Source organism: Sipha flava, unplaced genomic scaffold (assembly GCF_003268045.1).
Source record: "Sipha flava isolate LNK unplaced genomic scaffold, YSA_version1 214_pilon_pilon, whole genome shotgun sequence".
NCBI classification, from domain to species: Eukaryota; Metazoa; Arthropoda; class Insecta; order Hemiptera; family Aphididae; genus Sipha; species Sipha flava.
The window spans coordinates 266,746-286,011 of record NW_020272832.1 but is presented as its reverse complement, the minus strand read 5'-3'; the positions used below and the strand labels follow the sequence as shown (position 1 = coordinate 286,011).

General features: G+C 33.2%; 2 protein-coding genes across 4 annotated transcripts; both read right to left on the bottom strand.

Moving 5' to 3' along the window:
* On the bottom strand, positions 1–18,299 carry LOC112682915 (UV-stimulated scaffold protein A-like). 3 transcript variants are annotated; one of them, XM_025553688.1, is made up of 12 exons: positions 16,983–18,298; positions 5,026–5,136; positions 4,697–4,919; positions 4,486–4,606; positions 4,148–4,387; positions 3,898–4,032; positions 3,045–3,238; positions 2,804–2,961; positions 825–1,023; positions 602–739; positions 405–538; positions 1–238 (listed from the first exon to the last, which is right to left on the bottom strand). In XM_025553688.1, the coding sequence occupies exons 1-12, from the start codon at positions 17,096–17,098 to the stop codon at positions 136–138; spliced, it is 1,872 nt and encodes a 623-aa protein (XP_025409473.1). In that variant the 5' UTR covers positions 17,099–18,298; the 3' UTR covers positions 1–135. The 3 variants fall into 3 exon arrangements, with proteins under 3 accessions (XP_025409473.1, XP_025409474.1, XP_025409475.1); XM_025553689.1 differs by lacking the exon at positions 16,983–18,298 and adding an exon at positions 7,247–9,740; XM_025553690.1 differs by lacking the exons at positions 1–238; positions 405–538 and having other exon boundaries at positions 684–770; positions 16,983–18,299.
* On the bottom strand, positions 15,043–17,076 carry LOC112682916 (arrestin red cell). The gene has a single exon (XM_025553691.1). The coding sequence runs from the start codon at positions 16,461–16,463 to the stop codon at positions 15,195–15,197; it is 1,269 nt and encodes a 422-aa protein (XP_025409476.1). The 5' UTR covers positions 16,464–17,076; the 3' UTR covers positions 15,043–15,194.
* Positions 18,300–19,266: the final 967 nt, after the last annotated feature.

Here is a 19,266-nt window from a genome sequence, read left to right as displayed (position 1 = left end):
GTAACAGTAGATTACATAATATATAAATAGTAAATATAAATTTAATATAATAAATTAATACTTAATCACTGATTAGTTATGCTAGTTTAGTAACTTTAAACAATAACGAACATTATATATTAAAAAAAATAATAATCAAGCTGTATCGTGAACATAATTGAATTGATCGCCAAATTTGTCTCGAAATTTCCGCTGATCCATACTATCTAAAATTTGAGCTACTTTCTTCACAGAAGATCTTAAACAAATTTTAAACATACATAACACAATATAAGAAAAGAACAATTAACTATTATTATAATTATGTTCATTATTAAGATTAATAAACCTTAAATAGCTAAAACCAATGTATTTAAGAAAAATTAGTGGAGAAAATGAAGTTTTCTTTTTTCATGAACACTTACTTTTTAAAAACTTTTTTTTCCAATCGAGCTCGAGGAGTATCCAGTTCTTTTTTTAAATTTGTCAAATTTAAATCCTTTTTCTTTTTCTTTCTACTACCTTTTACTGGCATTGTAAGGTCAACTCCTGTTTCACGCTATATCAACAAGCAAATATTCACCAATAAATTACTAATTAAAACTACAGAAAAACATTATACCTGTATGTCTCTGAGCAACTGCGGATCTTGCCAATCGGGTTTACTTGGTTTTATAACCTTTTCCGATAAAATTTCATTTTCAGGATTGATAATTCGACCAAGTTCATCTCTCGATACAATACGTCCATGAAATGGACACTATATAAGTAAAAAAATTGAATTAAGAACCCTAAAAAATAAATTGTTATTACAATCCTATTGGTATTGGTTGCATTTGATTAACCTTAAAACGGTCTTCTCTTGGGCATAATTTTCCACTTGGCAATGGAGCTCTACACTGTCTTTGGACTCTTTCAAATTTTCCAGTAAATTCTATAACTCGTGTACGTAGGTTTGCTGAGCCTCCAGGTTGAACGATCCCATCACAATCGGTATCCAATACAGAATTGGAAGTCCAAAAACTATGACCATCTTGATTTGTACTAAATAAAAATAAAAATATGAATTGTAATCTATAAATATAACTGATTATTCATTAATATTATGTAGTATTAATTTTTAGTACAACTACTATAACCTATATAAAGTTATATTGTTAAATTGGGATGTAATCAAAAAACTAGTAATAATGGATAGCGAATATAAAACCAGGATTTTAAAATAAAATATTATCTCTAGAAACTCAATATCGTTATTATAATCGATAAATTAAAATTATAGAAATACATTTTGTTTGTTTACTTTCATATCAATTTAATTATTTAAAGATTTTTTATAATTTATTAATAGCACTCACAAATAGATAATTATAATTGTGAATGGAAATTACCAAGCTATAATGAAGACTATTATAAGCTAAATAATTATTTTAAACATTTTAAACCCATAGTGGGTAAATTGAAAACCGTACGAGTTGATCAATTTCTAACTTAACGTTATGTATAATAAACTGTAAATGAAAATATCAAAAAATGTTAGTACCTACTTCGAAATTAATCAGCTTCAAAATAACTATAAATGTTAAAGTGGATCATATTTTATCAGTTTTTAGTTCAAATACCTACTTTATATCTTTAGTTTTGAAAATCATATAAATTTATAATAAATAGATAAAGGTACTGTCCAAATAAACTATACTCAGTTTGCACTATTTGTTTTTGCCAAAACTCGCTAGTTAAACGTTGCATAACCGATAAACATCGAAAATTCATACTCTATAAAATAAATCAATCAAAAAATTCATCGAAACCGAACTTTGAAAAAAAAAAAACAAAGCAATAAAAAATGCAATACTTTAATATTAAAAGCCAATGGCCTTGCCATATAATATATAATTGATAATATAAGTGCACGTGTTTATAGTTTAACGACGCAAAGGAAACAATACGCCCATGCATATTAATCACATTTCATACACATTTTCAAGAATATCATTACATTAGAATGTAATGTTTTGATTCGTAAAAAATGTATATACCTTTGAAATTAAATTAAAACGCATATTTAATTTCATTAAATATAAATTTATATTATAATTGTATTTAATATTTTCTTATAAATCCTATAAATATTTTCCGATAGCAAAAATAATAGTTTAGTAATAATATTATTGAAAATAATATTGAAACTAAAAAAATCGACACATTATTTTCAATCCGTTTGGATAAATTATAAATCCTTTTACGTGATTACTTTTCGTCAACGGGTATGAACACTCAACAGTTATTCGCCTAAAATATGTTTAAAAAAATAATTTCATTCGGATCTAATATTGTTTAAAATAGTCTGTTACGAAGCGAAGTTGAAAAATATAGTATAATAATATTATATATACATTTTACTACTTTTGTTCATTTTTTTTTTACCAGCATACCTGTTTTATATTATACTTCAACACGTGACTACCATGTACTGGTAAAATTCGCAATGGAGAATTTACGGTGAGAGAGGAACAATGTGTCCAGAAAAATATTTATCTTAACAAGGGACTCTTTTCTTTTTCATGTTTTCCTTTCTTATTCAATCATTGGCCACCCTAACCTAATTCACTTTTACACTTCTATTTTTCAAGTCCTCTTTAAAACCGCCGTAAAACAAATAATGATTTCACTTTTTATTTGCTGTACGGTTCTAATTTTTCGTTTTTCCTGTGCCACCAAACCATAAGTTTAAATCAAATTCCGCCTAATGATGTGTATATTATGATAATAAATAATTTTTGGTATCTCTTCAAAGAAGTGACAATATATTGAATTTATTTACGGTAAAATACGAGGCGCCGTAAGTTCCTCGTCTTCCCAATGGTAGAGATCGACATCGAATGGCAACTTTGGCACTTGGATTGCACGGTCATTGTAGCAACCGCTATTTTTTTCTCTGTCCTCAGCTTTTCCCGGCTCAGCATTGCTCGCGTGTGCGGTCTATGCGAAATCGACAAACATCAAAAGTACATTAATTTCTAAAGCAAAGAAATAAATGAAAAAAAAAAAATTAAATCATGTACATCGTCAATCGTCGATTCGGCTCGCGAACACTGGGCCAACAGCAAATCGTCAGCAGACACGGCGGGCACTACCTCCATGTCCGAATCACTGGAACATTCATCGTCATCTTCGTAATACGTGATCTTGTTCTCGCGGATCATCAAGTCGGTCAGACGCTGTTTGAGCTCGATCGTCCGTTTTAACAGATTTTCATCTGCAATTTTCATTAGGTATAGGATAAAGAACAATCCACACAAAAAAAAAATAAATAAATATACACAACCGATGATGCCTCGAATCCATTAATGGCGAGTGTGTTAAAATATATTCGTTTGTTTGATGCAGTTTTAATTTTTTTTTTTTAATATAAAATTGTTTTAAATAAAATTACCATTGACTTAAGATATGTAAAAATATCTTAATATTATACCAAATATAAAATGGGTGTACGATTTTACTGAATAATAAAATAGAAGGTCTAAAACTCTATAGTAATATATACTTCAATGCCTCGTCTACAAATCTAAGAACGACTTTTTCTCTTTATTTTAAGTGTCTACGAAATGGCAAAAATACAGTCATTACTCTCCGATCAACCGTGAGCTACTTTTGTGCAACTCTTTACATAAGTTTTTTTTTCACCATCATAGTTTAGTCATGTTAAAGAATAAGTTAATTATGTAGTGTTTAACTTGTTAAAGTTTTTTCTTATGCCTAACTACTATATTTATATATTACTTATAAAATAAATCTGAACACGCATGTACACGCTTTATCTATATATCTAGCCTAGTACGATATCCTGGTTCAGTGAGGCCCATTATATCTTGGAAGGAATGAATAAAACAAAATATCTAGGTAGGTATATATTACTCGGCATTTTCGCAATGTCTTGCAACCATTGCTTGAGTTTCGGCAAATATTTTCCAGATATAAGTTTCACCTGTTCCTCAATGCTTTCGATTATCGCCGAGTTATCTTCAGTTTTCTTCACCCTCTTCCTGAAGTCTAAACGCAAATAGTAAAAGAACCAAAATTACGATGTTACTCTACACTAAATTTTTTTTTAATATCAAATTATACACAAAATCGGAATCCACGATATTATTTTAATCATAATCACCCGGTTTTAGCGTAACAGATACGACCGCAGCAGGATTGATTGCACCAGTTTCACGATAACTAGCGTTTTTATTCTCTAAATCGTCCACTGGTGACTTGAACAACGATGGTTTCGCGAGACCCAATGGCGCTGTAGATTGCTGCTCCGCCTCAGGTATGAAAAACTCTTCGGGAGTGGGAATCAGCAATTCCAGACAAGTTTCCAAGGTTTGAGCCGCTGTCAATAATTCCGGTTCGAGCTCTACACGATAATTCGATACAAATACATACATATTATAATGTATTTACGATGATAAATAGGCGTATGTGTGACAGTAAATGCACGTTTCGATTGATTACCATTTAAGTGGGACTCGATTTTTTTCAATTTCTCCTCGTTCAAAATCCGTTGTCGCTGTTCTCTTTCCTCCAGAAGCCTAGCTTCGGCCACGGACCGCACCGTCATCGACTCGAAATCAATCTGAAACATGAAACGCGAACATCAGGTTAAAATAATAATATGACGACGGAGGCGGATAAGCCACGTACCGGTGGTCTCGAACCCACGTACCTTTTTATACTTGTTCAAATACTTGAACACGAACTCGAACTCCGCTGTAAAGTCTTTGCCAAACTCGTCTTTCCACTCTTTCAGACATTTGATCGCGAAAACTTCCAGTTCTGCAGCGAACTTTTTTGGCGGGGGCAAGGTACGCCCCGCATCCATGTTCACCGTGAGCTTAAGCAGAATCGATAAATTGATGATTGTCAACTTTCTGAACTGCTCAAATTTCCTAAAACAAATGTCATTACGATTGCGAAAAAACATACTATCGATTAACGGTACTTAATTATCGTAAAAATAAATAATAATATTAATCGTTAAGCATAAATACATACTTAAAAAGACCGTTACAAATTCGGAGTGCACTTAAACGAATCTGAGAATGTTTTTCTTTGAGCTGATGAAACAATAACGTGTGGACTCGGTCGATATACACTGAGGATATTCTAGAAAATGTTAACGTGTAAATACATTTTGCTGTACAAATGACATATTCGTTTATTCGATCGTGTAATACAGTTTTTACCAATAATAATTAATCGTAGTGATTCCTGTAGAATATGAAATCGATTGTAATACAAAGTTATTCATGTTAAAACCAGATTAACTACACTTATGTGTACTAAGTTAAAGTTAATTTTACAACCTCATTGTCTACAAATATATGTTAATTTCATTAAAATTTCTATTTCAAATCGTTTAAATAAAAAAAGCTACTATATCACTTAATACCTGGTAAACCGTGTGCAAAAGAGGATATACATAACAATACATAACGTCGTAAGCCAATACTGGAACTTATCTATTTTTTCATCTAACAATCAGCTAAAATTTACTAATGAAAAATAGGAAATTTTGTAATACTCCATATAAAACTTCTGTGTTTCGAGAACTTAATTATGTCATAAATATTTTGATATTAAATAACCAAAAATAAAGATAAACTAGTTTTTGAAGTAAAGAAAAAATATACCTAAGATAACCCAACACTATCCCCATTAGTGGCAATATACAATATACCAAAACATTAAATTTAATATTCAGAAAATATGCCTATATTTTTATAAATAATTGGTTAATTTATTACTACCTAACGATGTAGTCTTAAAAAGTTACAGTATTGAATATATTAATATTAAACTCACAGTACAAAAGTACCCACCAGCCCATCATCAAATTTTGAAAGAATAATTGCTTCAAAATAATACCTTCGTCAAGCCACTAGTCAATGGTATTATCCGGACAATCCCTAGACTATCCATTATCCGATTTATAGTAAGGGATGATTGAAACATTTTTACTGCGGACTTTTTATTCAAAAGTTTAAGATCACGGAAAAATAATTATTATATTTCTACCTTCTCGGAATCGAAAATAATAAGATACTATGCATAAAAGTCGTAATAAAATATGTTGCTTTGGTAAGGGTTACAATCACAATCCGGTTATCCTAATAAGTAATCGACGAATAATCTTTTTCTGGTACTCAATTAAAAAATATTAAAACGCATTATTATACTAACTACAAAAACTCTTGACATTTTTACAACATTTATCAAAATTAAACTGTTTATACTCTTAGTTCGGGTTTAATATTATTATTATTTTCTTGGTGTAGCCATATTGTTCCACTTTAAAGTATGAATTCCAAATCGACCAACATTTATTTATCCCCACTAACCACAGTAAAACACATTTAATCAATATGTACTTATATCGTTTATAGGTTAATCATAAAATCGATTTTTTTTTAATAGGTTTTTGTTTTTTGCGTATTCGAGAAATACAAGACGTCGACTTCAGGCTGGACATCCATGCATTACATATTAGATTTAAAAATATATCGCAGACGGTATACCATGTTTTTTTCCTAAGATTGAACTCGTCGAATCGACGATGTAAATAATTTGTGTGTATCTATAGAACAGAGATACTCAACGGGCAATTTAAATCCGTGTTCTAAGATTAAGCGCGAGTATGCGTCGCGTGTACGTTATACATTATTTAGTACGTGTCGTTATGAACAAACGAATTATTGTGATTACGAAATGTATAAGATTGTCGAACAGGCCAATGCATTGTGTGTCTCCAATCCGAATCAAAATAATATTATTATTGCTATCATTTAAACGCGTTTTCGTGTTCTGGACTTGTAAATGAAGAGATAGAAGAAAAAATGTAACATAAATTAGTTGTTGAGAAAAACGCTGCGATAAAAAAAATCACAGATGCGGGTAGGGGAGAGGGTCGAAAGGACGACTGCGACTATGCGTTTACGTTTAGCAGCGCCTTAATAAAAAAAAAAAAACCGTTCGGTCTACGAAATACGATATAGCGGACACACGAATTTTTATCCTCGTGCACACATTCTCATTTTAATATACTGCTCGTGCACAATCCGTTTCCAACATTAGAATCGATTAGAGCCGACGACGACGTTTCGAAATTGGTCTGGAAATCTTACACATCCGCATTACAGCGTACGGTGGTCACATTATCGCAATCTAATAGAAGACGGATATAAAACGCAATCGTGTTTATATTATTGTTACTCACATAATATGTGACTATTTTTTTTCGGGTCTCTTCTCAATATCTTCGTCGTACATCGTCCCCGTACACATAGACCGTGACACGGTTCGCAAAGACTCGTTCGACTTCGGGCATACACGGGCTCGACGGTTCGGAAACAGCTAACAGGAAAATAATATACGTTTCACGTGTATCTCTGAAATGAATCGCGTACCAAACGATTGACATCACAGCCGGCGTATTCCGCGAACAGTTGTCACACGCTCACAAAAGTCTTGTCGCCGCCGTCCGTCTCATATCCGCTTCGTATTTCCGACGTGATCACCCCCCCTCCATAACTAAAATGTTAATTTTAACAGTCATTTTTCCGTTTCAAACATTCAACTTGCACAATAATCAATCGTTTAGCAGTCATCAATTCATCATGAACATCGCTGATTTACCGAAGTCGTTGTATAATGCGATACGAAGGATCCGGTGCACGCCCTCTTCCGACGCCTCTGCCGCATTACGTAAATTTATTTGGCGTCGTATCCCAAATTGTATTCGTTTATCTCTACGATTACACATAGGAATACTATACAACACGAATAGCGCGTGATCGATTGAACGACGCGTTTTTGTTTTATTTTTTACGACTTCTTCCCCAAAGGTCTAATAATACGAAACGCGTGAAATCTCAATTTTCGACTCCGTAATGTTGCATTCGCATATAGTGTTAACAAAAAGCGTGCCGAATTTAATATGGTGCGTAAGAGTCAGGTGTGTACAGAAAAAAAGTTTATTGATACGAGGTTTTAGATTTTATATTTTCATACTTATATAATCTCAAAACAACTTTTACGCTACAAAAACAAATTTAATAATTTTCCTGAATTTCGGGGGGGGAGAGGTAAGAGAAACCTTTAAAACCCTTCTTTGTATTACGAATCCTACAACTGATCCAACCAGTAGCACACGGATGGGGGGATAAGAGATCATAACCCCCCCCCAAATATAATCCATCATTAAGGCTTTACCATATTTTTGCATAGAGTTATACAAAATTATTCTCTATAATAAATTATTAATAGCACACCTTCCCCCGAAAAAAATCCTGTGTGCGTTATTGGATTTGACAACCACAACCTGTCTCAAGAAATAAGGATCAATTGCGAACCCGTAAAAATAGTTATTGACTTTACGCAATTATGATGAGGCTATAATATTTCGATCTGCTCTTCGTGTGCAATGATATTCTTGTATGCCCTGCACGTTCTTTAGACGGAACAAATGAGATAGTCACGCGAGGTCACGAGTCTTTTGTGCCAAAATGAAAAATTAAATTGACGGCAAACCAATACAGTACACGGCTACTTCCAAAAACAAACCGCGTTTATGAACGAAAAAACGAAGAGAACGCAATAATATACTTTAATTCAATATTATATTATTATTAATTTTTTTAATAGGATCAGAAAACATGAGAGTTAAACGACATAACACGAAAGAATACGATGGTTACAAATTTTAATGCCTTGCGGTCAAATGAAGTAAAATAATTCGGATCCAATGAGTGGACAATTGAGTTCGAGTGGTCACGGAATCAGCTGCGCGTAATTGCGAAAAAAAAACTATCTATGCACATAAACATATAATATACATGGGCGAATGATAATTATCAACATTGTTATTACTATAATTATTATCGGACTACTATAGCAGTCTACGGCTAGAGGCGGAACTAGGAATTTTTACGATAGGGGAAAATGTTAAAATTACGCCTTATCATAAACGAAGAATCAAATATCATTCTCAACGATTATTTTCTAATAATTAGTATGCAATCATACTTAATGAGTTTTAAACACATTACCAGTAACAAAGTTAAGAAAATATCAGACTAGTCGATAATAGATTATGTACTACAAAAATTACACCCCGTATAATTTTACGCCCAGAAATGAACCTCGTCTTCCTCACCAAAGTTCCACCACTGACTACGGCGGCATTTGTTCAGCGTTTATTCGTGGTATCATAATCATATATTGACATTAATAAACGATGCCAACTACCGGTACGCAATAATATTTTAGTATGTATTACCCATGTAACAGCCGACAAATTCAAACTCGCACCGAAATTACCATTTGTTTGTCAAAGGATATCCGACACTCAGCCGCCATTACTACGAACCGATTTTCTGTAATTGTCTTGCGCTTGAAAACAATAACCTACAGTGACACTTATTGCTACGGCTTAATTAAAACGCCAAGTGCGTAATTACTCGCCACCGAACACTATCTCGCACATTCAATGCAGCTGAAGCTTCCGCCACGCCGCTGCACAATCATAGAACGGGTACAACAATATCGATAACAGCGAGCATAAATCACGAGCGTACAGTGGCATAGCAAGGGTATGTCACTGTGCCTACACCAAGGGTGCACATTGCAAAGAGGCGTAACATTGTGTAAAAGTCGTATTTTTATACCACAATTAAATCGACATTTTTCAATTATACTTTTTGAAATACGTGGATGCTGTCTATTTGTACACACTACGTGTGAATTAAATAATTAAATTATGAAAAGAGGGTATTTAAATAAAAAATTTTAAATGGAGAAATTATCAATGAATTTGTCAAAAAGCGAGAAAAGCAAATTTCAAAGTTTAAAATAAACACTGTAATAATAAGTTAAAAGTATAAATTGTATACTTAAAAATGTAAGTAAAATTAAATGTTCAAAAAAATACCACAACATCAAATTTTAATCAGTAAGAAAGGTAACTTTTTTAAGTTTGCCAGGGGCGCTGGCCAGTCTTCCTACGCCACAGCGCGCGTATCACCTAACCTTATTCTTGCGTGACATTTCGTCGACAACACCGCTGTTGTAATTAGTACCTGTGTATTTGCTCATCGTCGATCTGTTGAAACGTATTTAAACGGCAGTTAATGTGCAGGTAATTGACGTTCACGTGATTTCCGTTAGGTGTGCAGTGCCAAATAATAGCCGCGTACACGTAACAGCCGTCACACCGCAACACATGCGAGTAAGTACGTACGAAACACCAATGAGCAAATTGTTATTTGATTTTATGCGACTGCGATCGCGTCACCAATAGTCATTTCTTACTTCCCGACTCCGCCATTACCATTTTTCAGCAATTAACTTGGAACATTTATAAATTTCTCGTGATAGGGTGACATAAGTCAAATCAAGGTCAGGTAGGGTCCAAATAAAATGAATTTGATTAACACAAGGGAAATGAAAATCGCTCAAACATCTAACATCACGGCCACGGCACCGGTTACTACAACATGAATCAATTTATGAATCAAAATATTAGTCACTAGGTGTCATACGTTTTTTAAGTTCTTCGTTTCGCTCTATATATAGATTACCACTGAAAATTATATTCTCTCTCACAGCCAATGGCGTATTTAAGTGGGGGAGGTACAGGGATACTGGACCCCCTCCAGAACCTCTCCAAAAAATAAAAAATAAACTAAAATTCTTAGATATTTGCAGAATTGGCTATGTTAAACATTCACAGGGAAGTTGAAATTACTGTTGATGAAGTGATAGAGGCATGCGCGGCCGCAGGGGGGGAGTAAAGGGGCCATTTCCCCTACTGGGAATTTTTGTTTCAAAACTATTGTTAATTTAATACCACGCATATTAATTATAACATAATTTTATTGAGATCCATTTATAAATTTTAGTAAAATGTATTATATTTTTAGATAATCTAAAATGTATAATCTTAAACGTATTTATTAGTATACAATGTTTACACATGATTGCATATCGCTTAAAACTATAAATTCTCCCGAGTACTGATTTCTATGGTATTTGATTTTGTCTCATATATTTTTAGATACACGTTGCTTTAGCCCTTAGAATTTTAATCTTATCCCGGGTGGGATTTTAACCTGCGGATGGGCTTGGATAGAGGAATTGGCCAAGAAATCGAGACGACTGGAATTTATTTTATAACAATACTGTATAATATATAGTATTAAATACAATATATAGGTATATATATATAATATTACGTAAGACTATACGATTATTACATTATATATTAAGTTCAACTTTCTCCAAAAACTGCATAAGGACGTAACTATTACAATATAATATATAGTTTATATTAATTATGTATAAACTGTGGACCCCCAGAAAAAATTGAAAATACGCCACTGCTCACAGCCTATGCTCAAAGTAATATTTGTTAGTTGTATACATAGTTGTCATCAGCGGCGTAATTAGGAATTTGGTTTAGAGGGAGGGGGGATTATAAATTTTAGCAAAATCTGTATACCTCATACAGTAACCCCCCTCACCACACCAAAACAAAATTTTTAATAATTTTAATTTTAATAATAATTATATTATCACAATATAATAAATAAAAAAAAATTACATAAAAAAAGTTTTGGGGGGGATCCATCCTCCTAATCCCCCCTAATTACGCCCCTGGTTGTCATTATTTTTTAACATTAAGAGAGATGAAGAAATTTTGAGTTTTACGATGTCTACTTTTTTCTGAAGAATTACTATTAAATGTTTCAAAATGTAGAGTATTCTTCAATCAATTTTCGGTAAATTTGAAGTATATCGTGTTTCGCTGAACTCCTCTTTTTCTTTTAATGCAATAACCAATAACCATTGTCTTAAAGTACACAAAAAATAAATAAATCACCTTGTTTTGCGGATAGCGAAAAAACAAGTTCCCAACATAGGAATTTGCTGACTACATAAATATATTTTATTTCTTTTAATTCCCTTCAAGCATAATATTGATTTTTGAACACATAAATTGTACAAAACCTTCTCAGTGCTAAATATTATATTTGTGTAAAGGTAAAATAAATAAATTTCCCTTATTAGAAAATTATATATATTAAATATAACTAGATAATACACAAAAAGGTCAGATAATAAAAAGAAAAATATGTCAGCATATATTTTTTTTATAGATTTATATATTTATTAACCAGTTAAAATAACATTGATCACATAAATTTGAATTAAAAATGAAAAGGGTATAAGGTTTAAGGTATAAGTCTTATGAAGCAGTATCTATTCTAATGGCTAGGTAGTTTGTTTTCTAATACAGACACGCTTTAAAGCTAAAACATCACTTAACTAAGCAAATAAATCTGTTTTACAATATAATTATAGGTGGTAAATATGTTTTTGCATATAATAAATGATTAAAAATTAATATTTTAGTTATAATGCCGATCCAAAAGTAATAGGTAACCTAACCTAATTATCATTGATTATATTTTTTTTTTAGTTTACAATAATTTTTTTTACAATTTAAACTATAATATTTATTAGTTTCATACAAATGAAACATTAGTCACATACAAATCATTCCATACATTAAAATAATAATTTTTTAATGTAAAAAGTAATTAACATAAAAATTAGTTATTACAACATATTTTATTTTTAGTAATGCACCTTAATAAAATAATGTTAACAGATATTGCTTGTAATAATTTTTTATTTGATATGTATTTGAATAATTGTAAGCATGTGCAAAAGGGCTATTTATTTAAAGTTTATATTTATAATAATCCTGGATACCTTAATTTCAAATAAAATTGAATTGTGCTTATACAAAAAAAAAGAAAAAAAAATTACCTATTAAATAACAATTACTCTAAGTAGCCGAAGTAAAGGATAAATAACAAAAATTTAATATTGTTAAGTTATAATTTGGTAAAAGCCTGACTGTCAATAAATTGACCTTTATATATGCATCACCCTGTATTGCAGGTTCGTTTTGCTCAGTCACACGTAGTGCTATTAAATATTATCAATCAATTTGAAAAAAAGAAAAAATATTTATTATTATAAAATTAATTGTAATAGTATTGAACAAAAACATAAGAGATGGATTTAATTGTTTGATAAATAATATTCTTACAGAATAAAATAAAATTATTAATCCAATATGTATTATACATGCGACTCAGAATGTAATAAATTATATTGAAATTATTTTACAGTGATACAATTTCACTAGGAAAACTCTTAAAGTAAAATGAATTGAACTAGGATATTAATAGATACAACACATTTTATATATTATTTAAATACAATATGCTTCAAAGTTAGTTTGGACTTATTACCATGTCAAATGGTATAAATTAATCTACGTGAGATTATTAATATATAATTTTAAGGACTAGACTGTTACAAAACAAATACAAATATTATAAATCTATAAAAGTGAACTTACATTTTTATTTACAACCAATATTGAAATAAAAAAAATGTATTTATACTTAAATTAATACTTTTTCCAATAAAAATGTATTAAAACTATTACTTGAAAATATATTTGCACAAGATTAGTTAATTGAAATTTAATAGAATATTACAAATAAATACTGATGTAATTTAAATGAGACTATTATTTGTGCTTAAGAAACTGATGTTTAAAATATAATATAATGAAAATCGTAAATATTTTCATTTACTAAAAGCCAAAAAAAAAAAAAAAATATTAAATGAAATAAAAACCCTGTCAATAAAAGTCAAGATCATAATAAACATATACATTTAATGGTTATGGTATATTCAACTAACTAGGTTTGTCTTAAAATTACTTCCAATAAATAAAATCACAATGCACACAAATAATTTGCCTATATATTATTACATTCACAAATATATAAATTATTCAACAATAGTTTAACTTAACATTCAAATCTTATATCTAATTCGATTGTCAGAACATATTGAAAAAATATAAAATGCCTTTATGTTTGGTAATCTAATACGTTTAAACTAAAGGTGCATACCTTCAAAATTAAGCCTAACACCATGGAATCAATAGCTTATATTTTAATAATAAATATGTACTGACCAGTAAATAACAAAGTATTAAATATTAAAATTAATTCACAAAAAAATGAACAAAATAATAAATAATAGAAAACATAATGGTATTAATTTTGGCACAAATAAATATAAAAAGGTGCTTGCATTTCAATATTAATATTATTTATATTAGTTATGAATAATGTATGAACTTGATTGATTATACTATATAGTAACAGGTTTCTTGTTAATTAAATGTTTTAATTATGAATTTATGACAGATAAAAGTCCATACATTAAAATAAATATACTTGAAAATAAATTAGAATAATATAATTAATTTATAACAAAAGGAGGAATGTTAACATTTTTTTGTGTATGAACATTGAACAAACTTCAAATGCATACCTACATATTACATTTTATCGTTATAATAATAATAATAGTAAAACATAATAGAGTTTGGCCAGATATCGATGCTTAAACCTTTTTTCTTTTATTTTATTTGTAATAACTAATAGTGTTATTAAACAGACTTTTTATGAGGTAATCAATTAGTTCTAGATATCTAAAAACAATACATTTCTTAAAGCTAAGTTTATTATCATAGTAAAATTAAATACCAAAATGTCTAATATATATATATATATATATATATATATTTGGTTTGAATAGACAATTCAGAAATATAACATCCAATTGGTAATGCATCTTCTATTGATTTAATAATACCTAATTAAACTAGTACAAAAAAAATAATAATAATAATAATAATAAAAATATTAAACAAGTTACTAGGGCATGTGTTCATAACAAATTATAGAAATTAACAAATCTAATTAATTAATATAAAGCCAAGTGACTTGAGCTTTAAGTAATTAGATCAATGTTTATAGATATTGGGCGCGAATTTCTGACAATGAATAAAAATGTCTTATAACTGTTTCTCAATAAGTCAGTGAAATTGATTTTTATCAATTATAAGAATATTCATGATTTCCATTTAAGTCTATACAATTTGAACAGACACACCATGATTCTATTTGATGGGAACATCAAGTAGGTAGACATTTAAATTAGTCACCTAAACCCAACACTAAGTAATGAATAAATTCATTAATTCATCTAGGCTTACATAGTAATCTCATTTAATCATTACCAGCTTTTAGTCGTAGACGAGCGAAATCTTCAAAAATGATGTCTTCATCATGAGATGGTGCCGGACCATCTTCATCTAATTCAATTAGATTATCTACGCGCACGCCATTGTCATCAACTCCTGTGCCTGGATTTGCAACACTACTGACAGTTGGTAGGACTTCTTCTTCAGGTTTGGGGTGCATCAAAATAAATGGAAGTTCGGCCGTTAGTTCTCCTCCCAAAGCACCCAAACAAAGTTTCACCTTCACTTTATATTGAACAATAATTCCTAAGTTTTCTTTTTGTGAAGGATTGCTGACTATTGTTGAAGAAGCTAGATTTGTATCCTCATGTTTTAATTGTCCATCTAAAGCTAAACCACGCTTGTCTTTGTTGTTATGCAAAGTAGGTTTCACTGTATATACTTTGGACAAAGTAAATCCTGGACCAACAGGACAACCATCTTCACTTTCTAGTTCAGCAACAGTACATTTATACTGGGCAGTTGAAAACAAACATATATCAGCGAACTGTCTTACAAATACTTTAACTTTTTTTACTGTTCGATTAGAATTATTAGCTATGTGAACATTCACCGAAATGCTCTCTCCATGGTAATAAAGTTCTTTATCTAAAGATGCTTCTAAATATAATTTGTTCGGGCTCATGACAAATTCCTTGTATACTTCCACTGATGGTTGAATTTCTTCTTTTTTTGGAGCATACATGATTTTCCTAATTGCAAGCCTTATGGAATTTCTTTTGTGAGGCTTATCTTCAGCAGTATCACCAACAAATGCTTTAAATTCATAATCCACACCACATGGTTTTCCCGTATCACCAGCAGCTGGTTGCAACGTAACAGATGCTGGACAATGGGGTGGTAACTCAAAATAAAATGGTATGGCATTTGGACCGAGTTTTTTGATCAAACGTTCTTGTAGCCTAGTTGGTGTACGAATATTACCAACTGGATATATTTGTTCGGAAGCAAGATAAAGGTCTTTTCGAAAAGTCAATCCCAGAACGTCCAGGTCTTCGCGGCCATAACGAAAAGCGGCTAATACGAGACCAAAAACCTTTCTGCCTTTGACATAATCAGGGTCAACTAATACAACGCCATCAATAGGATCGACGTTGGTTATGTGATCGACGAAATCTCGTTTGCCCAAGTATACTGTGATTTTACCATTCGGGGAGCTTTTCTTGAACACCCTGGTTGGTTGTCTAAGGTTGCTGCGGGCCGCTGAATCAGATTCACCATTGTTTTTGTCCATACTTGTCTGTGCGAGTAGAAAATATTGTTTATTACAATAAACAGTCGGTTATCAATCACCCGTGTCTTTATTATAGTTTAAAAATGTAATTTTTGTTTCGTTTTACGATAACTGCTTTACAGGGTGATGCTCAGAACTGGTAAAACGGTGCGACATGGCATTTTAGGAATGGAAAAATGAAATTGATGAAAGAATATTTCCTCTATATCGTTGGCGGTCGAAGTCGCATACAGAGCAGGGTTAGACAGAAGTAGTAAAAGTAGTTATTGTATAATAAGGAGAGTAATAAAGTAGTAATAGTAAACAATAGCGTTACAAATAGAAACAGTAGTAGGTACGAGTTCAATAATATTTACTATTATTCGATCGCAACAACCATAGATTTAGAGCACATCAACGATATCAGTAGACGATGACGTTATAGTATTGCGTTGTGTAACAACACAATACGATACTCTACGAACGTGGTGGATACAGGTTTTGAGCGTTTGCGAGTTACGATTTGGTTGTGCCACTTACTTGCAGATGTTTTCTAACTGTTCGAGTTTGGCGCGGTCGATATCATTGTCACCGGAACCGGTCAAACGTTCGACGAGTTGCGCTGCCCGGCTGGCCGTACCGTAGTCCAGCGTCATGCCCGACCAAAATACGTGTCGTGTCGGTGATGGTCGTCGTAACAAATCAGAACCGAGGGGGGAGTCTCGGGAAAACGTGTGCGAAGGATTTGTGCGTCGTGTTTGTCGACTTGCTCGGAACCGACGATGTTCACCGGAGGTGTTTCCGTGCTCTTGCGACGGCGGTCACATGTGATCGGCGACCGGAGAACGCGTCATTCGTCGATGACGACAACAGATGTTCCCGGACTCGTCGTCGTCGTCACTGGCGGCGAATCGGTGCAACAATAATATTGATAATAACGGTAACGAATGCAGACGACGATATATTAAAATATTATTATCGTCATCGAACCGTCGTGGGGCGGACGCGCGTTGTACCGACGACGAACGTACCCACACTACTAATGCTGCACAGCGCACACTTGTCGTCGTCGGGTCGCGCGCGATTTATTTGCACCGCGGGCAATCGCGTTTATCCTCTGCCGTTGTTTGATACTGTTATTGTTATTATTATTATTATTATTATTATTTTTATCTCCGCTCCGTAGCGGTGTTTTCCGTTCGGCGATCGGATAATAATAATAATAATAATAATAATAATAAAAAAAAATTAATGCACATCATACGTACGACGGACGTGTGTATCTATACTGCGATACCGGACGGAGTGTGATACGCGCACGACCGTAGGTGCCCGCGTCAGTGTGCGGAACGCGTACGTGCGCGCATGCCCCCGCGATCCGATGCGTGCGCGCGCTAAAACAATTTCCTTTCCCCCCGCACCGCTCCGCCAACCGCCGTCAACGCGAAAAATTTATTATTATTATTATTATTATTATTATTCGCTGCGCGCGCCCCGTAGGTCGAAAACCGATTGCGACGTTCGCGCGTGTCGCGATCTTTTAAGCCGCTGCGACGGGTCGTCTCGTTTCCGTCGTCGTCGTCGTCGTCGCCCGGGGGCGGTGCGCGAAACAGGGCCGGCCGGAACTTCCGAGGGCCCCCCCCCGTTCCCTTTGCAATTGACCGTGATCGCTTGTACGTGCTTTGGTACGGCGCGAACGTTGTGCACAACGCCGAAACGACGGGCCCCGGCGAGATGCACCTGCACCACCTGCTCCGTTCGGGATTCGACGGAAAACGGAAAACGTCGAGACCCCGGGAACGTTTGTCCGCACGCCTACCGAAAGAAACGAAATTCGGTCCGCGCGGTTCACACCGTCTCGGAAATCGCAACAACGATCCCGTGGGTCGGCCGACGGAGATTTTATCAGTCCCGTGCGACACCGTTTACCCCCTGCCGTCCGCCCGCTCGATCTTACCGATACGATGGCGGCTGGCGGTTCGGAACCCAGTGGCGCCACATGTGGCGCGACGGTTTTCTCCGTGGCCGCGAAACCCGCCGACCCATTGTCCGAACGCGTTTGGCGCGCGCCCATTCGTTTTGCCGGACGGTCGTTTAACATCCCGTGCACCGGAATATCGTCCGGGATCGGGTAGGTGCGCGGAACCTGTGGCGTAGCCAAGGGTGGCTAAGGGGGCTATAGCCCCCCCCCCCATGGGCCGTGTTTATATGTATAATGTATCTTGACTATTTAATAAAATCAATGGATCCTCGTTTCAATCAAAGGCTTATTGATGTTATGCCACTTGAAGGACTTATTTCGGCCAATTTAAATATGTATGACGATAAAAATATTATAAAAGCTGCTAAAGTATACGTCCAAGATCTTCATGATGATACCTCATCTACAATCAGAGCTGACCTGTTCATATGGAGGCAACAATGGAGTCAAAATACTAATCCAAAACCGATTTCAGCTCTTGATTCACTCTCTCATCGCACCAATCTCCGACCTAACATTAAAATACTTTTACAATTATTCGCCACGTTACCAGTTACCTCTTTCACTCCGGAAAGAACGTTTTCAGCACTTAATCGCTTAAAAAATTTTTTAAGAAGCACCATGTCGGAAAACAGACTGAATGGGTTGGCTAATATAAATAAAAAAGAGCAATTCGATGAAAGTGAAATAATAACTGAATTTGCCAGAAATTCGCCTAAGAGGATGCAGCTGTCAGAGTGGAGCAAGTGACTGAACACTGAAACCAAAATTATTATTATTATTATAAATTATATATTAATAAATATTTTTAAAACTATACTAAAATGCTTGAATTACGTTTAG